General features: G+C 35.3%; 3 protein-coding genes across 3 annotated transcripts in view; all 3 read right to left on the reverse strand.

Annotated features, from left to right (window-relative positions):
* LOC106111401 (trehalase) overlaps positions 1–5,295 on the reverse strand; it is a 51,077-nt gene extending 45,782 nt beyond the window's left edge. Inside the window, exon 1 of the mRNA XM_013293469.1 lies at positions 5,104–5,295. The gene's annotated coding sequence lies outside the window, so the exon portion shown is untranslated. The remainder of the gene's footprint in view (positions 1–5,103) is intronic.
* Positions 5,296–6,456: 1,161 nt separating this feature from the next.
* On the reverse strand, positions 6,457–12,886 carry LOC106111286 (vitellogenin-like). Its single transcript, XM_013293312.1, has 7 exons — positions 12,856–12,886; positions 10,283–12,527; positions 9,999–10,212; positions 8,877–9,864; positions 7,923–8,801; positions 7,581–7,773; positions 6,457–7,308 (listed from the first exon to the last, which is right to left on the reverse strand). Exons 1-7 carry the CDS (start codon positions 12,884–12,886, stop codon positions 6,483–6,485), a joined length of 5,376 nt encoding a protein of 1,791 aa, XP_013148766.1. The 3' UTR covers positions 6,457–6,482.
* A 3,064-nt stretch (positions 12,887–15,950) lies between these two features.
* Positions 15,951–20,230, reverse strand: LOC106111309 (zinc finger protein 891-like). The gene is made up of 6 exons (XM_013293333.1): positions 19,989–20,230; positions 18,276–19,322; positions 18,052–18,150; positions 17,282–17,400; positions 16,605–16,766; positions 15,951–16,311 (listed from the first exon to the last, which is right to left on the reverse strand). The coding sequence occupies exons 2-6, from the start codon at positions 19,186–19,188 to the stop codon at positions 16,075–16,077; spliced, it is 1,530 nt and encodes a 509-aa protein (XP_013148787.1). The 5' UTR covers positions 19,189–19,322; positions 19,989–20,230; the 3' UTR covers positions 15,951–16,074.
* Positions 20,231–27,241: the final 7,011 nt, after the last annotated feature.

Below are 27,241 nucleotides of genomic sequence, written 5' to 3' on the forward strand. Positions count from 1 at the left end.
CGGCCTGCATTTTTTTTACTATCGTACTTTCCGTTATATTTTCCGTTAATGAAAAAATATTATCTATACTTTAATAGGAAATGTTTGTATTTTTGTATGTATTTGATTCACGTAAAAGACTGGGCAGATTTAAAAAAAAATTTCACCAGGAAGGTGATTTATCTGTAAGTAACATAGACTATATTTTTTTGTTAATTTTATTCTTTCACGTGGACAGTCACGAGCAACATCTAAGTCTAAGAATATTAAACTTTTCTTCCTAAAGATTTTAAGTTGAATTTTTTTTATGATGTGGACTCATTCTTGTACATATTACCGTTTAGGTTTCTACCAGTAAATGTCTTGCAAATTCAATGGAAAACCCCTACTAATTAAAACAATCTTGAGTTCGTATTAGAATAAATAATTGCGAAATTTTTCACTTGTCACAGTGACCTTCATTAATTCCGTCAATCAGTTCCGTAAATTATATAACATATTAGACAAAATTGAACCGTATAGCATTTACAATAGGCGCTAATAATCTGATATTTGTTGACAAATTTAAAATTCGCACATCAAGGCTGTTCTTGTCTTGATTTTAGTGGTAATATATTTTCATTTGCTTAAATTGCCTGTTCATTAGTTTGGTTATTTAGTATTCCAAAAGTTAAACAATTACTGACATCATCGTAGAAACCAAGTATTCTATGGCCTCCCCTAAATCTATACTAATATTATTTTAGTTTTATTGAAATTACTCAAAAACTACTGGACCGATTTCAAAAATTCTTTCTCCCTTAAAAAGCTACGTTATTACTGAGTAACTTATCCTACTCCCATAGGGTCGGCGCACGGGGTTTCCTCCTCCAAAGCATTCTATCATCCGTCAGATCAGTCATCACTCCCTTCTTGATCATGTCAATTCACGCAATCCATCCTTCTCTTTCCAGGTCTACCTCTACCGGTGTACCCCTCCACATTCATAACTAACGTCCGAGTAACATAGGCTATATTTTTTTTAATTCCACGTAGATGAAGTCGCGAGCAATGCAATATAAACTAACACGAAAAAGATTCCCCGGGACCACTGTGTGCGCCTATGGCACCCAGAAAGATCGCCTAAAACGCTAGTACTGGGGATAAATATATTTGGAGCCAAATAAATATTTTTTAACAACTACCAGTTTTTGTGTATTTCATCGCAAAAAGTAGATTTTTGTACAACCGGTTTCATTTCGTATCCGGAATCTAAATATCACCTAGTCTATTAATTTATGAAAAATAATACTTTGACCTTGGTTATAGGTCAACTACTAAATATCCAGTTAGAGAGGTTGTTTTGAACTTTTACCCTTTGTGATTATTGACTGACTTCCCAAAAGATGGAGGTACTCAATTCGCCTGTATTTTTTATTTTTTTTTATTATTATCTAGTTAGTCTCTTTAAATGCCAAGTTGCAGGCTGATATTTGTATTTTAGATCAACGTTAAGAAATCTCATAAACATAAAAGTCATATTAAACACTAGCTTTCGCCCGCGACTCCGTCCGCGTGGAAATATAAAAGTAAGTAGCATATGTGTTCTTCCAGACTATCCTCTACAACTATGCCAAATTTCATCGAGATCCGTTCAGCCGTTTAGGCTACAAACTCTAACAAACATCCATCTATCTAAACTTTTGTATTTATATTAGTTAGATTATCTAATCAACATTACTAATGACAATTTTTCAAATATTAGTTATCACTGACGTAAATTTAGAATAGAACATTTCGTCTCACTCATTCTCTTTATAAAATTTGAGATAGTTCTATCTTTTGTACGGATGTTTGTGCCAGTGAAAGCCGACGTTAAGTCAGTACTAGCATATGATTATACAATATTGCGTCATCTAACTTCACTACGTAGTATAAACGAAAGTCGCTTTCCGCTGTCCGTCCCTTTGTATGGATTATTCCCCTCCGTCACCCCGCTCTGTCTCCACGTAGGAACAGATGAGAATAAAAAGTTTCATCCGTCCCACCTTTTGCGCCGAGAGGACGGTTTGAACTTTATTTCAGAACGGTTCTTTATGTCACCTTATTAAGTGGGACTAAAAGGTAGGACGGATGAAACTTTTTCTTCTCACGTGAGGACAGAGTGGGTTGACGGTTGGGAATAATCCTTATGTATGCTTAAATCTTTAAAACGCACCGGATTTTGATGCAGTTTTTAATAGATTATTAAAGGGAATGTTTACCTTTATAATCTATACTGTTATAATAAAGCGTAAACACACAGTTCTATGTTACCTAAAATGTCAGCAAATACAGCATATTTTTGAATAGTTCTTTTTTTAATAAAAGCCCTACACTTACGTCAAGCCTTAGGCTATATATTTTCACGCCATTAATCTTAGGGGGTAAATATTTTGGATAAAAACCGTAATGTGGGAAAGACACCATAAGTTGCTGCCAACATCAAGAAAGCAAAATTGCCAAGTTTTGTCATGTCACGTCATTTTGACATCAGCAATTGATTTGACACATGTAAACAATAAAATTAAAACATTTCATAATTTTATGCGGATGAAGTCGCACGGGAACAGCTAGTAGATAATACAATACTTTACTAGTAGTCTAGGAGACTACTTAAGTTTACATTTATATGAAAAGTATGAAAAGATTTTCGTCTCTGAATCTAGAACCTAAGATTAAGCATGCATTTGTAGTGTTTTTAAACCATTACATGTACGAAACATGAAAATCCTTCCACCTATATCATTAGAATATAACAGGACTCATTACGATCTATAAAGATAAGAATGATTAATAATGTTGCAATATTGATAAGAGACATGAGAAGTACTTTGATATATTTCATGTGATAATGAAACTAAACTATCGCACAACTGATTAGTCTCGCTTTGATGCGCACACTACTCGATTTTTAGTTGTGCAACTAAACAGTTGAATTGGCTGCGAAACAATCGACAATCGCACTACAGTGCGATAGTTTGGTCAAAGTATGCGCCCTCTTAATGTGGCTTACGCTTAGTACATTACTAAGTTCATCGATGTAGTCTAGATCTAGTATGCAGTAATACCTAACAATTTTGAAAGACTTAATGTACTTTTTACATTTATCCAGTGTGAGTACGAGTGTGTTAAAAAATATACAAGTTAAGCGACGCTGGATTCAATCACTGGACTGGAATAAAATAGGCCTAACTTCCTTATCGTTTGATCTATTTTTAGCCACACTTTTGACGTCTAAAATTACTGTATCTTTTATCTGTAGTTGCTTTCGAAGGCCTTAGCTTGATTTTATATACTAGTCTAAAAGTTCCCGGTAAAGAAATCTAAAAACATTTCCAAATAAGTTTTTTAGTCGATAAAATTTACCTTATGATACATACTTTTGAATAGTAACTATACAAGGAAAACTCAACAAACTAAACAATAAATAATATTTATGACTAATCTATTTGCCGCCAAAAATCAACACGCGTCGTTGTTGCGTCAGCCATGCGTCAGCGCCGCGCCTCCTGTTGGCGCGCTCTCATTGGTCGACGCGAGCCAACTCACGTAACCACAGATAAACAAAAAATTACCGTAAGACTTGTAGAGGACGTTTGAATGTCAAGTTAATACACAAGAAGTTGCAAATTGTAGACTATTAAAAGTTTTTGTTCTCATTTTAATGACTATCGAGTTTTACGTCTCGTTGTTGATTTTACGTAATGATTGGAATAACCTGCGTGGTTAAAACAATGCAATTTGGCCTTCTTTTGTGTTTTTAATTACCAAGATCGCTCTATAGCGCCATCTAGTAATCAAATGTTGAAGTCAGTTTTGTTTTAAGCAAATATATGAATTTCACTTTGAAAAATTGTTATATTATGAGATTTGAAATTGACAAGAACATAAAACAAACATAAAAAAAAATTATAAACACAGTTATATGAAGATGCCTTTCCGTTAGCTACATCTATCCTAGATTTTTACATTTTGCTATTAAAATCTACCAGGCACATAAACTTTTCACATAGATGTACTTAACCACTATAAAATAAAAATGTAAATGTTTACCCCAAAATCTACTAACATAAATTTATTAGGACCATTTACTACAGCATCTCTTTCAAAAAGACCACATGATTTAAACTTAATATGTTTAGTAATAATGAAGTAAGTATTTTAACAATTTTGAATATAAGGAACCAATAATCAAATGATATTAAATTATCTTTATTGCAAAACAACCAGCATTGAGACAAGATGTCAATTAAAAAAAAACAAATGTCTGTTTTCAAAGCTCAACGGAGCATACTTTATAAGATCTTAAGTCACTGTCACTTCAGGTTAGATACGGAACCCAAAAAAATAAATATACTAAACAGAGGTTGCATTTTTATCAAAAGAATAGGTGTAGTATAAAATATGTGAATGATATTTAACTAAAAATAAGATATCAGGCAAAAACTTCTTAGCTGGACTCGGATAAAAAATGTGATTTTTACTTTTATTTCATTGCTAGCTTTTGCTCACAACTCTGTTCGAGTGGAATAAAAAAAACAAAAGTGAGAGTAGCCTATGTGTTCTTAAAGACTATCCTCTACATCTATACCAAATTTCATAGAAATCGGTTCAGCCGCTTAGGCTACAAACTCTAACAAACATCTATACGTCCATCTAAAGTTTTGCGTTTATAATATTAGTATGATGTTTATTTATCTAGGGTTAAGGGTTTCTGCTGATAAAACACATTAAGAAAACAACATTAACCGTTTCTTCTAGGTTAATTACAAAGGGACTAATAGTTAAATCAATTTATTTTATAACGAAGTGATTATTTTTCAATGTCACACAATTTTCTAATGAAAAACTCTTAAGTATTGGTCAAAATAGTTAATTAGTTTTACGTTTTTTTCTCTCTCTTCCTCTCCTACTCTCCCTTTCTCCTATTATAGTTAAGTTTTAACAGAAATATTAATTTTAACTTCCAATATACATTGAAGAAATATAGAATCCATCATGGTTCCTTCACAGTTTCATCTTGTTTATCTGTCTGTTAGATAGTTATGAATTACAGTAAATAAAAGCAAAATAAAATATGAAAACTTCGACTTGAAAACTTACCCAATGTAGAAGGCTTCGAAATTCAAAATGAACACAACACTAGTTTAATATGACTTGCTAATCACGGAGATAACAACTATTTTCAAATTAATTCTTGCTTTAGTACAGAATTTTCTATTAAAATAAATGAAACAAGCAAGCAGTTAGGAAATTCTACCAGGAGAAAAACGCATACACTGACAAACAGCTGATTTCGGGATGCGGCAAAGTGCTGCCAGTAAACATTTTTACCCGGCCGGGCACATCGTGTTAAAAAACCATGTTTGCATGGGAAAAGTTCATCGGTGGACGGAACACCACTAAAAAAAAGGAAAACTTTTCAACATTACGTAAATGTCGCTATTTTATCGTTTTTAATATCAATGAACTGTGTTAATTGCCCACCATTTCCTTTTATAAAATTGGAAATATTTTATTTGAATTTCATTATTCTAGGTCTAAATCACTGTTGATTAACAACTTTTTTATTTTTTATTCTTAGGCTATTAAAATCGAATTCATTAAAGAAAAACAATGAATTATTGTAGATTTTAGAAAAACCACAGAATCTACAATCTACAATTTGATGACCCGAATACCTTAGGACACGTCTATTGCCATAACATTGGCAACACTGATGTGGCCGGTAGATTCGTAAATTCGTAGACCCATTTAAAAGTGTTTAGTTTCCTTATTTTTTTTATTATTTTAACAGTTAAAACTATTTAATTGTTAGAATTGCAAACTTCTTTTGTTTTAAAATAGAAACAAAAGCCACTGGCTTCAGAAAACTAAATATGTCGACGCCATTCTTGTAAAATTCTGACAGTGAATGTTGTTAAAAAAGTTCATTTTTGTAGGTATAATATTTCTTTGATTAAAATAGTGTTTTATTAATACTTGTTATAAATTGTTATTTATACATAGTTGTTTACTTATACAGTTTTGTGTTTGCTCTCTTCAATTTAGTGTAGATTTTGAGTTTTTTTGTTGCAAATCGAATTTCAAACGAATATTTGAGAAAGGTGAGTCGTAAAGTTACTTGTTTCCTTTAATGAATGTTTACATATGAGTATTTTAAGAAAATCATAAACAACAGTATTTATTTTTTACTTCATATATTTCGTTATAATATTATTTTTTTTGTTTTTATTTTTTCATTTGCTTACTACATCTACATTATATTATTTATAATAATACTATACAAAATTAGTTTAAATATATAAACGATATATAAGATTTATATAAAAATACATACAATAATTTTGTGATATATAAATACTATAAAGTCAAATTGATAGCATACTATATTATATAATAAATAAATAATATATAAATACATATATCTATTATATTAATCGGTCCAATGTCACGCCTGGTCAAGTTAATGGTGAATTATTTTACGCTTGGCAAGAACTTGGTACTCTGAATTGCTTGTTCTGTGGTACACCGTTCACCTGCGGGTTTTGACCCTGTTTAATCTGGTCTCTGTACGCGCGGAACTGCTGGTCCAACTTTGGTCTGCACACGACCTGAGCGGCCTGGACCTTGTAGCCATCACCGCGGCAAGAGGACTGGCAAGCGTCTAACGGTTTGGTGGTGATGCAAATTTCTCCGTGGTTCTCGTAGTACTGAACTTGCTGTTGGACTTTGCATGGTCCACGTTGTTTCGAATAACTCCTCGATCTGTACACGTTCTGTGATCCCCAATCTTCTTCTGAAGAGGATGACGATTGCATTGCGTTTTTCCACTCTTGGTCTGATCGGAGAATGGTAGTGTAGTGGGTTTCGGGTTCGTACGCCTTCTCCTTAGCTTGTTCCTTCAACTGTTTTGTTTTAGGGTCACTGTTCTCATCGTCCAAAGCATAAGAAGCGCCGTAGTGTTCGGGTCTGTCGACGAGGCCGTTAGGTGTAAGATAATCATCGCGTTTCTCACCGCTCATCTGTCCGCAGATGCCTCTGGAGCTGTTGCGGCTTTCGCGGTTCAGCACTACCGATCTGTATCCATCATACATGATACGAAGGCGATCCTCGCGGATGTTCAGCATGAGAGTTCCATCGGATTCCGTGTGGTATTGCAGAATAGGTTTGTCTTCATCGTCATCCCAGTACATTGTCAAATCACCATCAGAAACCTTCTTCGTGTTGGTTGTCACTTTGACTTGCTGTTGTTTGGAACCTTCAGTGGGCTGGATTTCGATTTCCAAGTGTTTGCCGTGTTCGCATCTGTTAAAAAAATCACAATTAGTTTCACGTCTTCAGAAAAAATATCCTTCAATCCTGATATTATAAATGAGAAAGTTTGGTGGACGGAGGAATGTTTGTTAGAGTTTGTAGCCTAAACAGCTGTACAGATCTCTCTAAAATTTGGCATTGATATGGAGGATAGTCTGGTAGATCACATGGGCTACTTACTAAGTTTTTTCTTTTATATTCCGCGTAGACGAAGTCCCTGGTGAAAGCTAGAAGTACATATAGTATTGATAAGTAGAACTCACTTGTACGATATGTACAGCTCCTGCTGTTTCTCGTTGTTGTTAGGCTTCCTTGCTAAGATGGCGAACTGTTCTCTCGACTGGCCGGGGTACTCGGCGTCCTGTTGCATAACAACGTGCCAGGACTTTGTCAACGGGTACTCGTAGCTACGGCCGCTGAATGTCTTCACTCTTGTACCATCAACGGAGCAGTAAGCTGTTTATAAAAAAATAATTATCAGATACTTGGATGTACAATGAGATTTGTTTCTGCGACTTAACCTTAATTTGTAAACGTAAATTTTACTATACTGAAATGACTGTGTAACAAAAAGTGTTAAATCAACCGCAAAAGATAAAACTTACGTTGATATTGTTGACGGCTGTAGTGGTTGGCTACACGTTCTTGAGTCTTGAATGGCCTGTAGGCGGATGCGGCGTGAGCAGCGACATCAGGTATGTGCATATTCCTAACCTGAACTTCGCCGTATCTGGAGTTCAGAGCCAAATGCAGAGAGTTGGTTAAGTACGATGCTTCAGCGCTAAATTCCAGTCTACCCTCTGGCAACGTCTTGAAAGGATTTACTTCAGTTTGCCAGAAGCCCAGGCTTTCAGCGATTTTGTAGGCTTGGAATGCCAAGTTCTTGACAGCTGGGCTCACATCTTTGTAGGTCACCGTCGCCCTCAGGCTGTCAGGAGCTTGAGATCTTACGATCATTTGGTAACAAGCGCGTTGGTATTGGTTGCCTTGAGCAATCTCCTCGTCACATTGTTTGGCCTGTGGTTGATTCTTAAGTTCGTCGCCGTATTTCTTGCTGCGCTCTGCCTGACCGTTGATGTGTATGTTTCCACTTGGTCCGTAGCGAATGTCGAAGTCGAAAGGCATCTTAAGGTCCTTCTTCAGAGCCTCTTGGTAGTTGAAAGTTGTCGGTTCAGGTTTGTTATGTTTACCTACGCCGTTAATTTGGCTGTTGCCTTGGGGCGAGTTCTTTCCAGCGAAAATAGCGTATTGAATCTTGTCATCAACGGGGCTGTCACCGATAGCGGCTGTGGCTACGTATTCTACTTTCTGTGGTCCCTCGAATGTTACACTGAAGTCGACTACCTGTGCTTTCGCCGTGTTGATGCCAGTAACTGCTCTCTTGACGAGCTCCTTGCGGCGATCTTCGCTGTTTGGTGATGCGTCTTTAACCTCAGAAGCAGTAGGGTTGTACTGACCATCTTGCTTTTGGTTGTAGAACTCATCTGTAAATAAGAGATATTGTAAATATTGTAGGAAATTCAGAGATTTTTTAATGATTTAACGATTAAAAAACTAACCGTATGCAAACGTTAACTTTATGTCCTTGTTCTTCGATTGTTTTCCAAGGTGTTTAAGGTTGAAATGTGTCTGAGCAATGTCTTTCTGGTATATGGCAGATGCAATGCTCGAAACTGGATGGTCCCAATCATATTTGTTTCTTATGCTCTTGTAATCGTTAGAATACGAGTATCCTTGAAGTTGGAATTGTACACCGACTTGTTGACCAAATTTAGTATCGAAAGCGACAACTTTGTTGTTACGTGCGACCAATTTAGTGGTCGGGTCTTGAGAGATTGGTGTAAGTGTATCCTTCTTCTGGTTAGCGGTGTACGGCCAAGAGCTGTAATGCAAGATGGTGTGATCCTGCTCCGGTTCCAGCGAAGTAACAGATACTTGAACGTCTCTGGTGTTTATTTGGACTTGCATTTTAATTGGGATGTGCAACTGGAATTTATTAACGACTCCAGCACTAGAGTGTTGGTTCGACAACGTGTCCAAGAAACCAACGCTACCATCGATATTCTTAGCGTATGTGAAGTGAATGTTCTTGTCAATCGATCCAGAGAATTCTTTCGGCGACTTCATTTCGTATTGACCCTTTGCCTTACTCATGATGTGGACGACAGTTGGTTCCTTGTATTTGTAGATGAAGGGCATACCGGTGGCTACTGGGAACATGACGGAAACTTGGTCCTGGTTGAACACCTTCGTGTAATGCTTGTCGACTCCCTTTTGGAATTCCTGAGCGTATTGCTTAATGCTTTGGGCTAACAGTTGTAAATCGCCTTCATCGAAAGCGAAGAATCTATCCTGGTTCATAAAGTTAACTTGGAACGATGCGCCTAAAGGTTCATCATTGTCACGCTTGATATTCAGCATCTGAGCGACCTTCTGGGCAGAATATTTGTGGTTAGCATCATCGTTGTTGTCTCTTGGATTTTTACCAAACAATTGCTCTTTTAAGTAATCCATAACTTTCCGAACGCTCGATACAGATGCAGAAATCTGAAAAAACATAAAGTATTATAAAAACATTAAATTGATTTCCAGACTCCTCATAAATCTATTGAAACCTTTTACAGATTTTTTAGAGACTAATAGAGCAATAATTTAAACATATGAAGAATAAGGCTACTCACTGATTCTGGTTTATCCCAGCCTCCAGCTTTGTTCTTCAACACATAGTTAAATTGCTTAGGCAAAAGGTTGTCGCGGCTACCAATTTGGGAGACGACACTCAAGATGGTATTGTCGCTATCTTCATCATGGTTCTCGTCAAAGTACTTAGCAGAATCTTGTCTGCCGAAGTCTTCCTTGGTCAGCATATCCTTGGCAGCTTGTGCAGTTCGGGCACTGTAATAAAATTAATACTAAGTACAAGTTTTTGATACGACACTCATTCAATAAACTGTAGTATACTTACAGATCGAAGTAACGAGGATTCTTCAACGCAGCCGCTGATTCAATGGTAGATTTCAATGCGGCACGAACTTGAATGCTGGGATCATTATGAGTCATTTCAGCCATAGATTGCATCATAGGACTGTTAGGACGTCCCATGAAAATGTTCCTAATAGCGGCGACTCGAACTTCATAATGTTCAGCAGTGTTTTTCAAGATACTGTACAACACAGCGCGAGCGTGATTGTCTCCTTGTTTGGCCAGAGTTTGTAGGTTATTCACCATTTGAGTGCGAATATAATTTGACACTCTGATATGGCCCTCAAGGTACGGAGCGAATACTTCTAGGATAGCTCGGTGTCCCAAATTGCCAATTGCTTTGATGTAAACCTGTTGCTTGTGACGATCTTCGTTTTGTACCGCTTGCGATAATTCCTGTTGAAGGCGTGGTAGAACTTGCTTAAGGACGAAGTCATCGTCTTTGCTAGATAAACGTCCATACATGTGAGTGGGGTAGAATGAGTGGGCAGTCCTGTTGTTAACTTGGCCCTTGTTGATGAACTTGGTAGCGGCATTCAAAGCACTGTTGTTAAGGAACCTCTGTTGACGAACTTCATCGTTCATAGCAAGTTCAAAGAATTGTGCCATCAGTTCCTTTGTGGGATAGCGAAGAGTATTTGGCAGAGATGCTGTTACTTCTGCGGCTTCTTCTCCTTGTATTTTCTTCGTCTCGATCCAAGATTTGATCTGTTGGAATGCAGGTAAGGTACCCGCCTGTGTGACTGCATCACGATAGATCATCCACATATCAGATTTGACGTTGTTGTTTGAGGACTTTGCGATTTCGATACTGCGACTGGTTTGGCTCAGTTGTCCCGAGCTCATAGATGCAATAATACGTACCAAAATATTGAATTTGGAAAGGAAGTCACCTTTAGGCATGTTGTTGGGATTCTGTAATTGCTGGGCAATTTCCTGGACCAGTTTCTGGGCGTTCATCGGGTTCTGTTTCTTGTCGCCATGTGGTTGAGGGTTCAAGTAAAGAGCGGCGTATGCTGGTTCGTTGCTCCTTGGCACATCATCGTTAATGTACGCAGAATTCGACTGACTGGAACTTGACGAATCTGATGAGCTAGAACGATCACTACTACGCTTCTTAATAACGACCCTGTTAACAGTTACAATCTTTTTGGGCCCTGAAGAACGGCGTTGCCTGTTTTTTGGGGATTCCTGATTATATTCCTGTTGATCGCGATGCTCGTGAGATTCTGAAGATGAGGATGATGACGACGAGGAACTGTCTTCGATGTTCACCTGCTTGGGTGTAAGGGAATACAAGAGATTTTGAATCGGTCGGCCACCTTCTGGTTTTTCCCACTCAGGCTCGTTGTCCTGTTCTTGCGAGTCTAACGTTACCTTCACATGACTGTGTACTTCGGCCTTTTGTTTGCCGTGTAAATGAGGATGCACGTGAACAGTACTGGTAGTTTCCGCTTTGTAGATAGGACCCTGTTTGCCGGCGAGGATACGGGCAACGGTGGCTCGTTTGATTAGCTGGTCTTCACCGGTCTTGTGAGCGGTACCGGCCCATTCAGCGCCTTCGGGCACACCGAAGTGGTAATCGACGCGATGATGACAGTGGCCATAGTTCTTGCTCTTGGTGATTTCAATCGGTTCCTCTTCTTCTGCGAATTTGGGCAGCTCACGACGCCATTCAGATGCCACTGGGGATACTGTGTACAAAGTTTGACAGTCACCAGTGACGTCGGTTTCCATTTTTCTGAAGTTACCCTGCTGGATATCTTTATCGTAGGTGTCGTGAGGGCTGCGCACGTTTCTGTGTGCAGAGAGGTCGACTTGCAGAGCGCCGATGAGACCTTTGAGCAAGTTCTCTTGAGCTAGTGGTACCGATGATGGCAAGTTGAGGGACTGAACGCGACCACCCACAAGGTTGATCTCGAAGGGTTTATCGAGATTTTGCGCCGGTTGGTACTTGAGGTCTTGAGGTAATTGACCGTCCGACCTAAGTTCCTGGTTGACCTGTGCATGTTGGGGGTTTTCAAGTCTGGCCTGCAGTTGTCCGGGCGCCTTGACGCGCACAATGAGCCTAGCCTTGAACGCGCTGCCTGAGCTAGCACCCTCGTGCAGGCGCGCTAGGGTGTGGGACTTCACATCGTAGCGGTATACCTTGCCCGCTTGCCATGGCCATTGCTGTGTCTCTTTGGATTGTTGGTTTTCACTGCTTAAGCGGCCAGATGAAACGGCGACTAATAAACAAAAAAAAATCCTTTTAGACTATAGTAGAAAATTAAACCTTATACTCCAAATGGTTAAGTTAACGGAGTTAAATATGTTTCATTTATGGTAATATTTTACGTAAATTTTAAATTTTTAAATAAACACTTTCCTTGATCCAAAAAAAAATCGTACGTTAAAAATTACTTAGGCGAAGGAATACCAAAATAATACAACAAAATTTAAAAAGCAAAATTAAGATAAATTAGCGAAATATCAATTTTTATTTTAAGATATAAGAAATAATATACAATCAAGTAATATTCTGTCATATGATGGAAATTTAAGAATAATTCTCACCGAAAAGCGCCGTTATCACCAGAAACTTCATCTTGAGTTAGGTCTGTCAGCAGATGTTGGTGGTTTTGCCGATTGAGAAGACACTTCTGTCTCATCCTGGTCTCCACACCGCTTTTATATGAACTTACACGTGCGCCGCAGTGACCCTAGGCCATGTACTTTCTATGATAACAACATTGTATCTAGATTTTGTAGGTACGAACGCTTAGGCCAATGCTAGGTTACCGTATTAATCACTTCGCTGATTAATCGAATTAGACAAGGGCAACAGCTGAGACAAAGTGTTTTTACAAACATTTTAGGGATAATAATTAGACAAAATATGAAATAAACGACTTCACTACAAAGTTAGTATGAAACAAAGGCGTTTCCCGTTCTCTTTCTGTCCCTACGTATGCTTAGATCTTTAAAACTGTGTAACGGAGTTAGAAGCAGTTTTTAATAAAGTGATTCAAAAGAAAGGTTGTGTATAATTTAGCAGAGAAATACTAGTAAAATTAGTGATATAAGAAATACTAATGCGATGTCGTAAATACATATTTTCGTATTAGCATTGCACCTGTGCGAAGCCGGGGCGGTTTGCTTGTAAATGAACAATTTTTAAGAGCTAGCGAGTCAATAATTGATTAAGCCATAATAAAAACCAATTGTTTAGAAAGTTTTTTGCAACAGGCAATAGGCAAGATATCCAGGATAGGATAGGAAAGATATATTGCCTTTCGTATCTATAAATTAGTTTCTTGAAATAAATGAATTAAGATGCTGTTATAGATAGAAATCAATATTATGATAATTTCATTTATCCCAAGAAACTACAAACTCAGGAATTATTTATTAAACAAAACACAAAAGGCAAAGACAAAAATTTTTATTTTCTTTACAATATCAACTTAAAAAATAAATGACAGTCTCTGTCAAATCTACCTAATAAAAGTGAGCAATGTAGAGATCTTAAAATGGAAATTACACTTATAAAACTATTATAAAAATCAAAGAGATTCTTTGGAAAGCATGCAAATTTGTACATCGATACAGCTATCCCAATTTAGTTGCCAAGTAGGCTTTGGTCCTAGTTACATAAGTGACCTTTCCAACGGGTCAGAAAACGAGATGTTGGTTGATAACTTTGCTATTGCTCGCGATTTCGCCTGCGTGGAATAAAAAAATATAGCCTATGTCACAGTGATAATGATTTTGAAATCCGAACAGTAGTTTCGGAGTTATTTCAATACATATAAAAATACAAATCTCTCTTTAAAATATTAGTATCGAAACATAGGATGGAGAGATTACTAAAAGTTAGAAGTAGATGGCACCAGGAACAGTTCTTTTTATGTTTGTCATTTGATAGAAGTAATTATTCTTTGACTGAAGTTATACTTTGCTTAAGCTTAACTGTAGCCACAATTTCTTTTAAAAAATAAGTTATTACATTTCCACTTTCAATTAATATATCATTTTTAGTTGAGCATAACTTAGATTTTTTATAAAAAAGAAACTTATAAAACCTTACATTAAAACTTAATAGAAATAGTAACTTAAAAAATATCATTTTAACTTATAAAATTGAGCAAATATAGGTGTTTTGGAATTATTACTTACAGCATAAAAAGTATTGATTACGATAGATAAATCTATCTCTTAATTAAAATTTTAATGCTAAATGCATTTCGGAAACTTTGTAATGTTCAAAAAGCGACAAAGAAAGTTTCTACTCCGTTACATACGAGTATAATTTTCTGCTGGATCTCAAAGATCTCATAAAGATTTCGACTATAAATCTATAAATGTATCGTAAACACAACTGAGAGCTTATCACGAATATTAGTGAGAACGTTTTTGTAACGTAATCGACAAATTTATACTTATACTTTTATACTAATATAATAAAGCGTAAACACACACTTCTTTATCGTCTAAGATGTCAGCAATCACAGCTTATTTTCGAATAACTCTGTTTTTAATAAAAAGCCCTACACTTACGTAACGCTTTAGGCTATATATTTTCACGCCGTAAAATTTAAGGGTAAATATTTTGGATAAAAACCCTAATGTAGGAAAGAGACCATAAGTTGTTGCCAACATCAAGAAAGCAAGGTTGGCATGGTTTAACATCATGTTATGTCATTTTGACATTTGCAATTAATAATTTGACAAATGTAAACAATAAAATGAAATTTTTATAATTCTATGCGGATGAAGTCGTATGGGAACAACTAGTTTATATTATTCTTGCAGCGTAAATTACACCAACATACAAATTTCACACAAATATTCGTGATAGACCCTCTGAGTTCGTAGAGATCTGTGTTAGACACCATTAAACTGCATAAAAAGTTACTAATACTTTAAACTTAAACAAACGATCTATTAAACCTTAAAACTGTAAAAAAATATTTGCAAAATCTAATAGGAAGATTAAAAGTTTTTTGGCCATGGTTCAAAAAATTCTAGTACTAATTAGTCTTTGTGTTAACTAACAAGCTTAATATTTGGCTGAGCCAGCATCTGAAGCGGCTATACGATTATGCCAGCTTGTTTCTTAGGATCCACTAGCAGCACTATGGGATTGGCATGTCTTTCCCAAGATAAAAATCCCCTTTACCTAAGATTTAAAAAAAAACTTAATATTGTACATAATTGATCCCCACAACCAGGTGAGCGTTTTGTGTTTTAAACACATTTGTAAACATAACTTAAACATAAATATTTAACATCTATACTATTTGAGCCAATTGTATTTTACAGTCTTTGGATTGAGCGAATTTGAGCTTTTTACAGTATCATTAAAAAGAAAACATAAAAATATTCCTACAACGCCTTTTCTTAGTCTTCTATGGGTGTTATTACCAAAAACCATCAAGATTTCTTGAATATTTGACATACCTAATCTTAATTTCAATGAATTACCGATTCAATTATTCCTTGCTATTCACACCAATATTGAAACTTGTATTACTATGTTACGAGGAAACAGTTTTAACATTACTGGTGCCCTGGGCATTTCTACAGTGCCTTCTTACTGCAATATAAACCCATACAAAAAGGCGCTTGTGACGCCCCTTTATGTCCAGCGCCCTGGGCAATCGCTCTACCCTACCATCGATACTGATCGAAAGATATCCAAATACAATATTGGGACTTTTTGCTCTTCAATTAACATCTACAAGGCAACTACAATTTCAATGTGCTAAATTGTAAGCGCCAGCACGGAAAGGATTAAAGTTTCTGTAATTTCGGTACTGTAAGCTTGTCTCTGATACATCTTAGAGTTGTCAACTTTGCCGGCGAGCTGGGCACCATCTGCTCGTGCTCCGGTCTGCGGAGCGGCCTTGAAGGAGGGATGCAGGTTCGAGGCACGCTGGTCACGTGGGGGTGCGACTTTACGTGCTTACGGAGGGATGAAGGGTCCGTGTATCTCTTCCCGCAGCCGGCTGCACCGCAAGCATATGGTCTCTGCGAAAAAAGCAAGTTTTATTGATATTGATAAGTGGATTTGACGGTGGAGGAGTCGCAGGAAGGGTATCTCCTCTTCATGTGCGTCTCCTCGATTAAGGGTAGGCAACGCATCTACAATTTGCGGTCTCTATGGGTAGCGTTTGCTTCGCCTTTTCAACAGATTCAAGTTGCTGCTTGCTCGTTTGACACCTTATAATATAAAAAAACATACATCTAAAAGAAAGTGGGGCTCAAGATCGTCACGTCCTATTACGCCAATGTTCAATTAATCTATTCTCTTATCAACTTACAGCATTAAAGTGCGTCCTCTGATGCTTGGCTCTGTCTGAGGAATTGGAGAAGGCCTTCCTGCAGTGCGGCGCGGGGCAGGCGTACGGCCGCTCGCCGGTGTGGGATCGCACGTGGATCTTCAAGTTCTCTAGACGAGAGAACGCTTTACCGCAACCGGGATGCTGGAGAGGGACATTTATATTATTAAATTACCTATTTATGTTGTCCAGAAGGTGACGTTATTAAATAAACAAAGAAGATTGAAGTATATTCTAACCACAACATAGATATCTTGAACTCCCGATATCTCTTCTTTCAAACAAGAACCACGAAAATGTTAACTACATAAAGTCCCTAAGTTGTAGTGGTGGCTGGCCATTATTATAAATTTCATTCATTTTCACCAAGGAATTAAAAAAAATAGTAAATAGCGTATGTGTTCTTCCTGACTGTCCTCTACATCTATGCTAAATTTAATCGAGACCTGTTCAGCAGTTTAGTCTACAATCTCGAACAAACAAAGATTGTAGAAAAGTTTCTAATTATACTAGTATAAATTATTTATTAAATTCTTTGTATTAACCAAGACGGTAGTCCTGACCTTCCATAGGTAATGTCTACGTTCAGCAGTGGAATAACAAAGGACCAAGTGTCCTTGAAACACACTAAAAACTTAGTTAATATCATAGTTACTTACATGACATCGATTAGGTTTGTGTCCTGAATGAACGCGCATATGTATCAGCAATTTATAACGAGCATTAAATGGCCGACGGGCGCGTGCGCACTCCCGCCATAGACAGCTGAATTCATCTCCTGGAAGAAAGGTAAGGTTTTAGAAAGAACAATACAAGAAATCGTCTAAACTACAGTTTTTATCATGCAAATGTAACTATTATTATGTAATTACTATTATAAATGCGAAAGTTTGGATGGATGTTTGATAGAGTTTGTAGCCTAAACGGTTCAACGGATTTCGATGAAATTTGGTACACACGTAAAGAATAGTATGGAAGAACACTTTCATATTTTAATAATACGCGAACGGAGTCGCGGTTGCAAGCTAGTAAGAAATAAATAGTATAAACAACAGTTTTGATCATGCAAATAACATATGGCTATGTTAACGTAATCCATCTTACTAATCATACTAATATTATAAATGCGAAATTTTGGATGGATGTTTGTTAAAGTTTATAGCCAAACGGCTGAACGAATTGCGATTAAATTTGGCATAGATGTTGAACAGAGTCTTAATAATTGTATTACGTTTTGTTCTTATTTAATTTCACCCGGACGGAGTCTACAGCGAAAGCTAGTGTAATTAAAAAAACAAAAAGGTTGTATAGAGGAAGAATAATGTAATATCTACAACTGTAAATAATTTTGTTAACTGCATATAAAAGTAGCATTTTTTTTAGGTTAGAATTAGTGAAAAAATAATAAGTTATTAATACAAATTATTACCTTTATACGTGTTTACGTGTGCTCTCTCAATATGCTCCACCAATGTGTTTTGGTTGGGATACCTTTCTAAGCAATTCTCCCATAAACACACCCTTTCACCTGAAATGTAAACAAATGTCTCTGGTTATTTAAACACATTTTTATCTGAAGATAATTTACAGTATAAAATGTTTTATTACATTACATTTATTATAGACTTAAAATATCAAGAAAATTTCACTCACCTTGGGTCCTCTCTTTATCCTTTCTTTCATTTCTATTCGTTCTATTGTCTATTGCGTTTTTATTTTGTATAGCAACTTCGTTATCCTTCTCAAAGTTAAGACCGAAATCATCCAAATTAATAAACAATTCATCTTCATCGAAATTTTCCGAATTTTCATCATAATAACAGGAACTTTGTACATCACTTTCGATTGAATCGCATATTGATGCTTTCCTCTCGTTTCTATCAAAACTAAATTCATTACAACTTGTCGGTGTATCTGGTAAAATGTATTTTTTCTCATTTTCCAAATTATATATGAAATTGTTTGGATAACTGTACTGAGCTAAGCTATGTATAGTTGTGTTTGTTTGTGCTTGAGTTATTTCATTGTACCCTTGATTGAATTCGTCTGCATTAAAATTGCAATAACGTTTCGAAAATGCCGTTTCAATTGACGGTAGAAGATTGTCATTGGTTATTGTGTTTAAATAATCCTCGTTAAAATCAGGTGATAAAGTCTCGCCTTCTTCTCTACATAATTCGTCTATAAGAGATTCATCGTCTATATATTCATTATTAGAATTACTTTCCACTTCTTTATTCTTAGTTTCTTGTTGGTAATTTTCATCAAATTCAATACCATCCAAATCTAAAAGTACCTCTTTTATATTTTGATCATTTATATTACTATCCAATACTTCGTCTATTATTTCAAAATCTTTATTTTCAGTTTCATTCCAATTATCAAGAACTTCGAAATCAAAACTCTCTTCGACGCCATATTTAAAATTGTCTTTACATTTCTTACCATTTTCTAATTCCAGATTAAATTGTGACATATAATATGCATGCAAATCAGTTACATTGTCACTTTTGTCTTGGAATAGTTCGTCGTCATCGTAACATGGTATGATATCATAGTCGGCCATTTTGCTAAGGTTCAATTGCCTCTAGGTTCAGTAATCTCTTAGTAAATTGGCATATGGTTGCTTTAGTTTCGCATGTGTCTTTATTATTATAAAAATAAACTTTCTCTGCTTATGATCTCGTGTGGCTTCAACATCTGCGAATTATAAAATGAATTACAACACGTTTGGTACACGTGTTTCACCACCTATTCTCACATCCGAGGAAGTAATTGAGACATTTTGTTTAGTCAAAGTTTTATTTCTCTATATTATTTAATTGAGGACACATCTGAATATTATGTGATATTGTATATAACAATAATTATTGTGACACAATAGACATTTGCAAATTTCAACAAATATCGCATAGCAATTGCAATTATTTTGTATGGTAGTTATTGAAGGGGTCGTTGAAGAAATAATCATCAAATCTTTATAAGGTTTGTATTAAGGCTTTGATCAACTTACGAATACTATACGAATACTATATACTTAACGAATTATTGGAGTGTGTGAACACGGAGGATTTACTTAATTGTTATTACTGCTACACTTAGAATGCTTACATTATTTAGTGTAGAATGTCAAAAAATCATGCTCAAGATTCCCCTTAATGACCAATTAACAACTCTGAGTGCGGTAGATAGACACATAAATTCTTATTTAATTCAAAATCATTACTTTAAAAAAAGTTAAGTGCATACTAAAGTTTTTTAATTTTTTAAGGAATTATAAATAGTGACTTTATTATTTAGTTAAATAAATTTACGAAAGAGAATGTAAGAATACTGCAGTATAAGTAACAAAATATTCTAACTCACCGCTTTTCCGAACGCAACAAACTTGTCAATTATCACAGATCAAATGTCACAATTTTGGCGCGCTGTCAAACTGACAGTTGAACTTATAAATTGTCACTCACGTGTCGGGCACGACTGCACCCGTTTGCTTTTCAACCGGGAATAACACGGGAGCTTTTAGGATAGCGAAAAAACTTAACTACTACTATAGGGTAACCATATTACTGTATATCCTTGGAAAAATCCTGTTAGAAGTTAAGAAGTCTATTTTTCATTAACTAAACGCTTCCTAAGTAAACTCAATTAAATGCGAAAGCCAAATTAAATATTAAATTTCAAAATAAAAGGTCTTTTCCATACTAAATATGCAATTAAACTGTCGTTTATTCATAATATAACACATGAAATGTACACTAGGGATCTAAATAATAACAACGTAATGATTCTAATCCTATTAGTTTATCCTAAAAATGTTTTAAAAAAATTTAAATATAAAATTTACTCATGCACAGAAAATATGCTTTTTTTTATTGAAAATATATATATAGTATAATATAGTCGTTTGAAATATCCTTAAATCGCGTAATTTATGGTATCCCTACAGAAGCACATGTGCTTTTTAGATTACCGATTTATACTTCGTAATAATATTGTACTTGCCTTGAATTTGTAGTCCTTATGTCTATTGTTTTAAGGGTTGATTTACCTTACAAAGTATTATGTCAGCAATAAATTTTTGGTGGTAGTTCTTTTTTGCTGTCTTCATTAATTTCAAGGATTTTATTGATTTATTTAAGACTAAGGATTTATTAATCCTTTAAAGAAGTGATTTTGATCCTAAACTTGCTTCTTTAGTTATTGGTTAAAGTACTCCCGTTTCTTTAATACTTTTTTTTGTGATTGTATGGCCACTGTTTGCCTTGAAGAGGCATTTACAGATTCACTGGGTTTGAGGTGGCCGAGCGCAGATAGCGCTTAGCCTAAACCTCGTTTATGAGTAACTTAGCTCTAGGGCTCCCTCAGGAGCCTCGGCACAAGCCGTTACTTCGTTATTATTACCGGATTGGGAGGCCACCGAGCTCTTAGATCGCTTCGGTGGACGCTCCATAGAGTGACTAGGCACAAGGGCCCCCGAGTGGGGACCTCGGCTTGGGCTGTCATTCAATACGCGTTTAGCATTCCGATTCAAGGGCGCCCGAGAAGGCTGAACCTCGACTTAAACGGTTGCTGCTATCTGATTACTCCCTTTAATAGCCGAAGGTTTTGAGGTTAAATACTTCCCAGGATAGACCATTCTAGAGGCAGAAAATTAGTTAAACATTTTTAAAATATATGTTTTTACTAAAGACTAGCTGCTCGGCACTTTGTCCGCGTATTCAATGGCCTATGATACTGATAACGCAGTTTTTAATGGTGAAAGAATTTTTGAAATCAACCCAGTAGTTTGAGTTATTTCAATACATACAAAAATACAAATATGTCCTCTTTATTAATATTGGCATAGATACAGTAATGAATAAAAAGAGGGTAACACCTTTTATATGTGAAACATTCAGGTAAACATTACAAGAAAATCTGCTTCAATATTTTGTTCAAACTTTTATTTGAAGATTTGATGTTTTGTTCTCAGAATAAAAAGAAAAAATAAACATCCTAATGGCGCCTCCCACATAAAACTTTTAAATTCAAGTTGCTACGCTTTAAATTTTATGTCAGTAACCGTAATAATTATATTATTAGTATTTAAGACCATAATTTATGTGGTTGTCGTTAAACATGAAATAAAACGCTTCTTGTTTAAAAAAAAATGTCAAAGTTTTTCAAAGTCGTAAAAACATAAGTTGCACAAAAAGTCGCCGCGAACTGACAGCCAAAGATAATATAAAGGACGATATAATGATGTTGACATTTGTGAAAAAGGCGGGATTTGTAAAACTTTTCCCGCGCTGTCATCGAATTCTGTCAAAATGTTGCAACAGCTTATTATTAATTAATTTTTGTTTTATCTGCAAATGAGTGACAGATTTTACATTATCTAAGAGCACGGGCACCTCTTTGACTAACCTGTCGCACAACTGTCTAATCTCGTTGAGTTTGATTCCTAAAAGCTATAGAAGTGCACACTACTGGATTTTTAGTTGTGCAACTAAACAGTTGAATTGCCTGCGAAACAATCGACAATCACACATTTGTGCAACAGTTTAGTCAAAAGTGTGCGCCTGGTCTTAGCGCGCGTTAGTTCAATATTCCTTAGTTTTCCAATGTGCATTTCTTGTCGACTGAGTCCCCGTACATTTACTTTTCATCGACCGGTCATTTTTATCAGACGTCAGCATGTAATACCGCATTATGTAGACCTGAATTATCCACAAAATTGACTTATTTATTGGTCGTTTCATCGTCGTATTCGTTTTTCAATTCAACCATTATCTCTTTGATTCTTATTTCTTTACCACATAGTATAAAACAAAACAGATTGCCGCTGTCTGTCTGTCGCTAATTATGCTTAGATTTTGATAAATTACGCAATGGAGTTTGAAGCAATTTTTAATAGATAGATTGATACAAGTGGAAGATTTTTATGTGTAATATAGTAGAGAAATATTGATAATTGTAAAGATGTAAATAAACAGATATTCCTATCAGTATACCCGTGCGAAGTCAGCCTATTTCTTATTGCTAGTAGATAAAGTCACACACTACAGTTATCTGAGTCTATACAAGGTTAATCTGGACAAAGATCACAACCTTATAACAATGTTGCTGAGAGGTTGATAGCCGAGTTATGACCACACGTGTTATATTTGTTATTCTAGAAATTAATTTACTAAACTAGAAACTTCCATTACATTAAGGCTAAAACGATGTTTGTAGTCTAAACTGCTGAACGGATCTCGATGGAATTTGGCATAGATGTAGAGGATAGTCTGGAAGAACACATAGGCTTTTGTTTTTTTGTTCCACGCCCACGGATTCAAGACTGAATGCTAGTGTTATACTAAATTCTAGGTTAGAAAATCTAAAAGTTATAAAATATGGTGCAAGAATCATGAATATCCATTTAAAAACTACACTATTAATAAATAATATGAATTTATTAAAAAAAATACAAAAACAAAAATATCTCTTTACAGTCTATAAAAAAACAAAAGGATAAGAAATACAAAATACGAAAAACTGGCCATTAACAAAACTATTAGCAAAAAACATTTTGAAACGCACAGAAGCAACGCTAACTGGCCATTGACAGGATTTTAAAGAAAAAAAAACTGTCACATTGACGGTTAATAAAAAAAGATAGTGTAAGCAAAGGAAAGCACGTTACACGCGTCTTGCGTGTTGATCGCACTTGCGCGCCACGTGTTCACGTTTACAGAACAATATGTGTAATGCCTATCTTTTTTCAGGTCCAATTACATATTTAGATTCGCGATTTAACAACATCCGGACAATTTCTCTGACAAAAAAAAAAGAAATTGTAATACTAAAGTAACAATAAGATGTTAGGAACTAAATTTTCATTAAAAATGTAATTTTTTAAATTATAAAAATCAAACAATGGATAGCGTCTAAAATTATTTTTAATCATTATTGGATTACGTCATATTTTTCTAACGAAAGAATATGTTTTTAAATTATTTTCGTTCTCAAGGCCGCATCCCCGGCTTGCAATACGTGCGTCGTAGAAATGACTATGGACGTGAATTTAAAAATAATATTTCGCACATTGTGTACTAGTTTTGCATTTTCGCTAAAAGGACTTTGAAGTATTGTATCACATAATCTCAAATGTGACTAAATTTATAGGATTTTAACTGTTCCTATTACCAAAAAATCCCTTAATTACCAGTGGGCCGGATTTGCGAGTAAATCTAAACTAACTAATAATATAAATGCGAAAGTTTAGATGGATGGATGGATGTTACTTAGAGTTTTTAGCCTAAAAGCCTTCACGGATTTCGATGAAATTTGGTATAGATGTAGAGGATAGTCTGAAAGAACACATAGGCTACTCACTTTTGATTTTTTAATTCCACGCGGACGGAGTCGTGTGCTAAAGCTAGAAGTTTATGAAAAGTAAATAAATTAGGTTATTTTTGTTGGTATTTGTTAAATGACGTTTATTTGTTGTGTTTTTAATGTTTAAGTAATGCTAAAAAGTCATATAATCTTTATAAATCAATTCGTCATCTTAGTATGATCATTTTATAAAAAAGCAAGTGTCTCATCTCGTCGAACGGCTGCAATCAAACATGTGTTTTATTTCCGGCTTTGACAATGCAGTGCTAAAATATTCACTAACGTAAAAAAAGAAGTTAACAGTCTATATTAAAAATTGATTTATTTTTCAAATTTATCATCATGTGATAGATTTTTCGTCTTTTTAAATTATAATAAAACAATTGATTCATACTAATATTATAAATGCGAAAGTTTTGGTGGATGTTTGTTAGTTTGTAGCCTAAACTGCTGAACGGATCTCGATGAATTTTGGCATAGATGTAGAGGATAGTCTGGAAGACTAAATTGACTATTTACTTTTATTTTAATTCCACGCAGACATACTTGTCAACGAAAGCTAGTTTGTCTATAAAATGCCTGTAAATCGAACCATAGATATACTCTCGTATGTAAAAAAGGATATTAAGATAAGAATTTAACTTTTCAATATCTTTGTTTACTCCTGTTTTAGACGTTATAAAACTGTTTATATTGTAACACGACTATCGTATTTTGAGTCAATTTTCGATAGTCTAGTGAGATTGATGTTGTTATAAGTATTGCATAGCGTTATCTAGGCCGCGATGGATACGAGAAATGCTTACACTTGTTAAACATTGGCTTCTCAAACTGTTCCCGTGCGGCTTCATCCGCATGAAATTATGAAAATTTTATTTTATTGTTTGTATTTGTCAAATTATCAATAGCAAATGTCAAAATGACATGACACGACAAACCTTGACAATCTTGCTTCCTTGATGTTAGCAGCAACTTATGGTCTCTTTCCCACATTAGGGTTTTTATCCAAAATATATACCCCCTAAGTTTAATGGTGTGAAAATATATAGCCTAAAGCGTGATGTAAGTGTAGGGTTTTTTATTAAAAAAAGAATTATTCAAAAATATACTGTAATTGCTGACATCTTAGGCAACAAAGTGTGTGTTTACGCTTTATTATTAAAGTATAAAGTATAGATATATTATTGTTGTTATCGTCTACATCTATCGAAATCTGTACTGAAATAAATACTGATTTGAAAACGTGTTTTTGTAACATAACAAATTTAGAACATAACTTAATACTTACTAATATTGTAAATGCCAAAGTTTAGATGGACGTTTGTAAGAGTTTGTAGCCTAAACGGCTGAACGGATTTCGATGAAATTTGGTATAGATGTAGAGAATAGCCTGGAAGAACACATAGGCTACTCGTTTTTTTTAAATTCTACGCAGACGGAGTCGCAGGCGAAAGTTATACATAATCAAAGTATTGAATTACAACTGAAGTTGCGTCTAAGATGTTAATATAATGAAAAGTTAAAATTCCTAGAATCGGTGAAAAGTTCGACAGTTTGAAAAGCGACGAACATCGCGGTGGTACACCAAATTAACACGCTCGCGAGCGACAGCAGCTAACAACCGCGGGCCGCGTTTATGTAAATAAATTTAAATTGGATACCAATAAAAATTACCTTACCAATTTCCCCTTTGGGCAGGGGATTGGTGTCCAGACTAGGGTACCCTGTGTGATGGATCACCAGCCCCCACCCCACAGACCAGAAATGTATGAATAAAGTCAGAAAAAAATGGTTTATATAAATATTAAATTACCTATATTAATGGGCTTAAAGGTTATGCAGTTACCAGATACATTTCAGTCATCGCGTTGCAAATAAAAAGACAACCAATAAATTATTTCGTAGACTTATATTAAGATTCAATTGTTAAATAAGTCTGAATACGTCGTAGCGGGTCGCAGAATTTCTAATCGCAGCAGCCCTGACTACGTTAGACGTAAGAGCACGCGCACATGTGGACAACAGATATAAATACAATAATGGTCGAGCATAATTGTGCCACACGCCTCCGCACAGATAAAAAACTAACTTTATAAATAAACTTTCTTTGAAAGCGATGTGCTTGTTTTTTTTTAAATCAAAAGAAAAACCCTTTCAATGCGACCCGACAGTTTTTTTCTATAAACGTAATGGAAAATCCAGATCGTTTTGTTTACGTGGTGATAAGTTTGTTTAGTTAAGTTGTAAGTTATGATTAGGTGAACTAAATGGCCATGTTATTTAATGTAGAATCCTGAGTAGGCAAAAGAACAGGAGTTTCTTCGGTATTTTAAAACTATTTGTAAAATACTAATTACTATATGCATTCAATACCATTGCGGCGGTTTGGAATCCTTGCGATATTCGCGAACAATTTTGCCTCGCACAGACGCCTTTGAACGATCTGTCCTCAGCGGTATTTTCCAACACCTACTAAGAGGCCATCGAGATGCGAGCGTTCTTTCTCAAAGATCAGCAACGCATCTACAATACCTATGGTATTGCAAATGTCTATGGCTGTCGACAATCACCTCTGTGCCCGCTACTCTTGTACCTCTTTTCTTACGAAAAAACATAAACAATTTACAATTTAAATAAAACATTACGGAAGTTGTAATTAATGTGATTCGCTTTAAATAAAGTGATTATAATCCTAGTAAAATCTCTGGAATTCATGTTTTTAAAACGGGCATAGATTAAAAATTGTTTCGCCTAAAAAAAGTTTCTCACGTGTGTCGTGTGACAACACAAAAATCCGAATCATTGCCATATGTCCAACCATTACTCATCTCGTTTCTTTCTAAGCATTAAAAAAACACGTCGCTCACTAAAATGCATTCGGGAATACTAAATTAACCTCTAACTTTCCATTTCGAATCGAAATGACACATTTTAGTTGAAGAAAAAAATATAACCCATTCGTAGACATGTGCGCTGAAAAAAAAACTTAAGATTTTTTTTTAATATATAGAAGAGTTCAGTAACCAGATCAGGATTAAGAATACAGTTATTTTCGACGTTTTTTGTCGCTTCAGTGGTTTTGTAGCCGCGACTGCTATTATAATAAAGAGCCACATGTCAGTCGAGAAGAGAGATGTGCATGATGTCGATGAATCGATATCGATAAAACTTTGATTCTCAGATGTGCAAGTTTGTCTTTTGTTGTCATTACAGACATATTTGGATTGAATTGTATGTAATTTAATGGTAATCCA

This window comes from Papilio polytes, unplaced genomic scaffold (assembly GCF_000836215.1).
Source record: "Papilio polytes unplaced genomic scaffold, Ppol_1.0 DF824169.1, whole genome shotgun sequence".
In the NCBI taxonomy this organism is placed as follows: Eukaryota; Metazoa; Arthropoda; class Insecta; order Lepidoptera; family Papilionidae; genus Papilio; species Papilio polytes.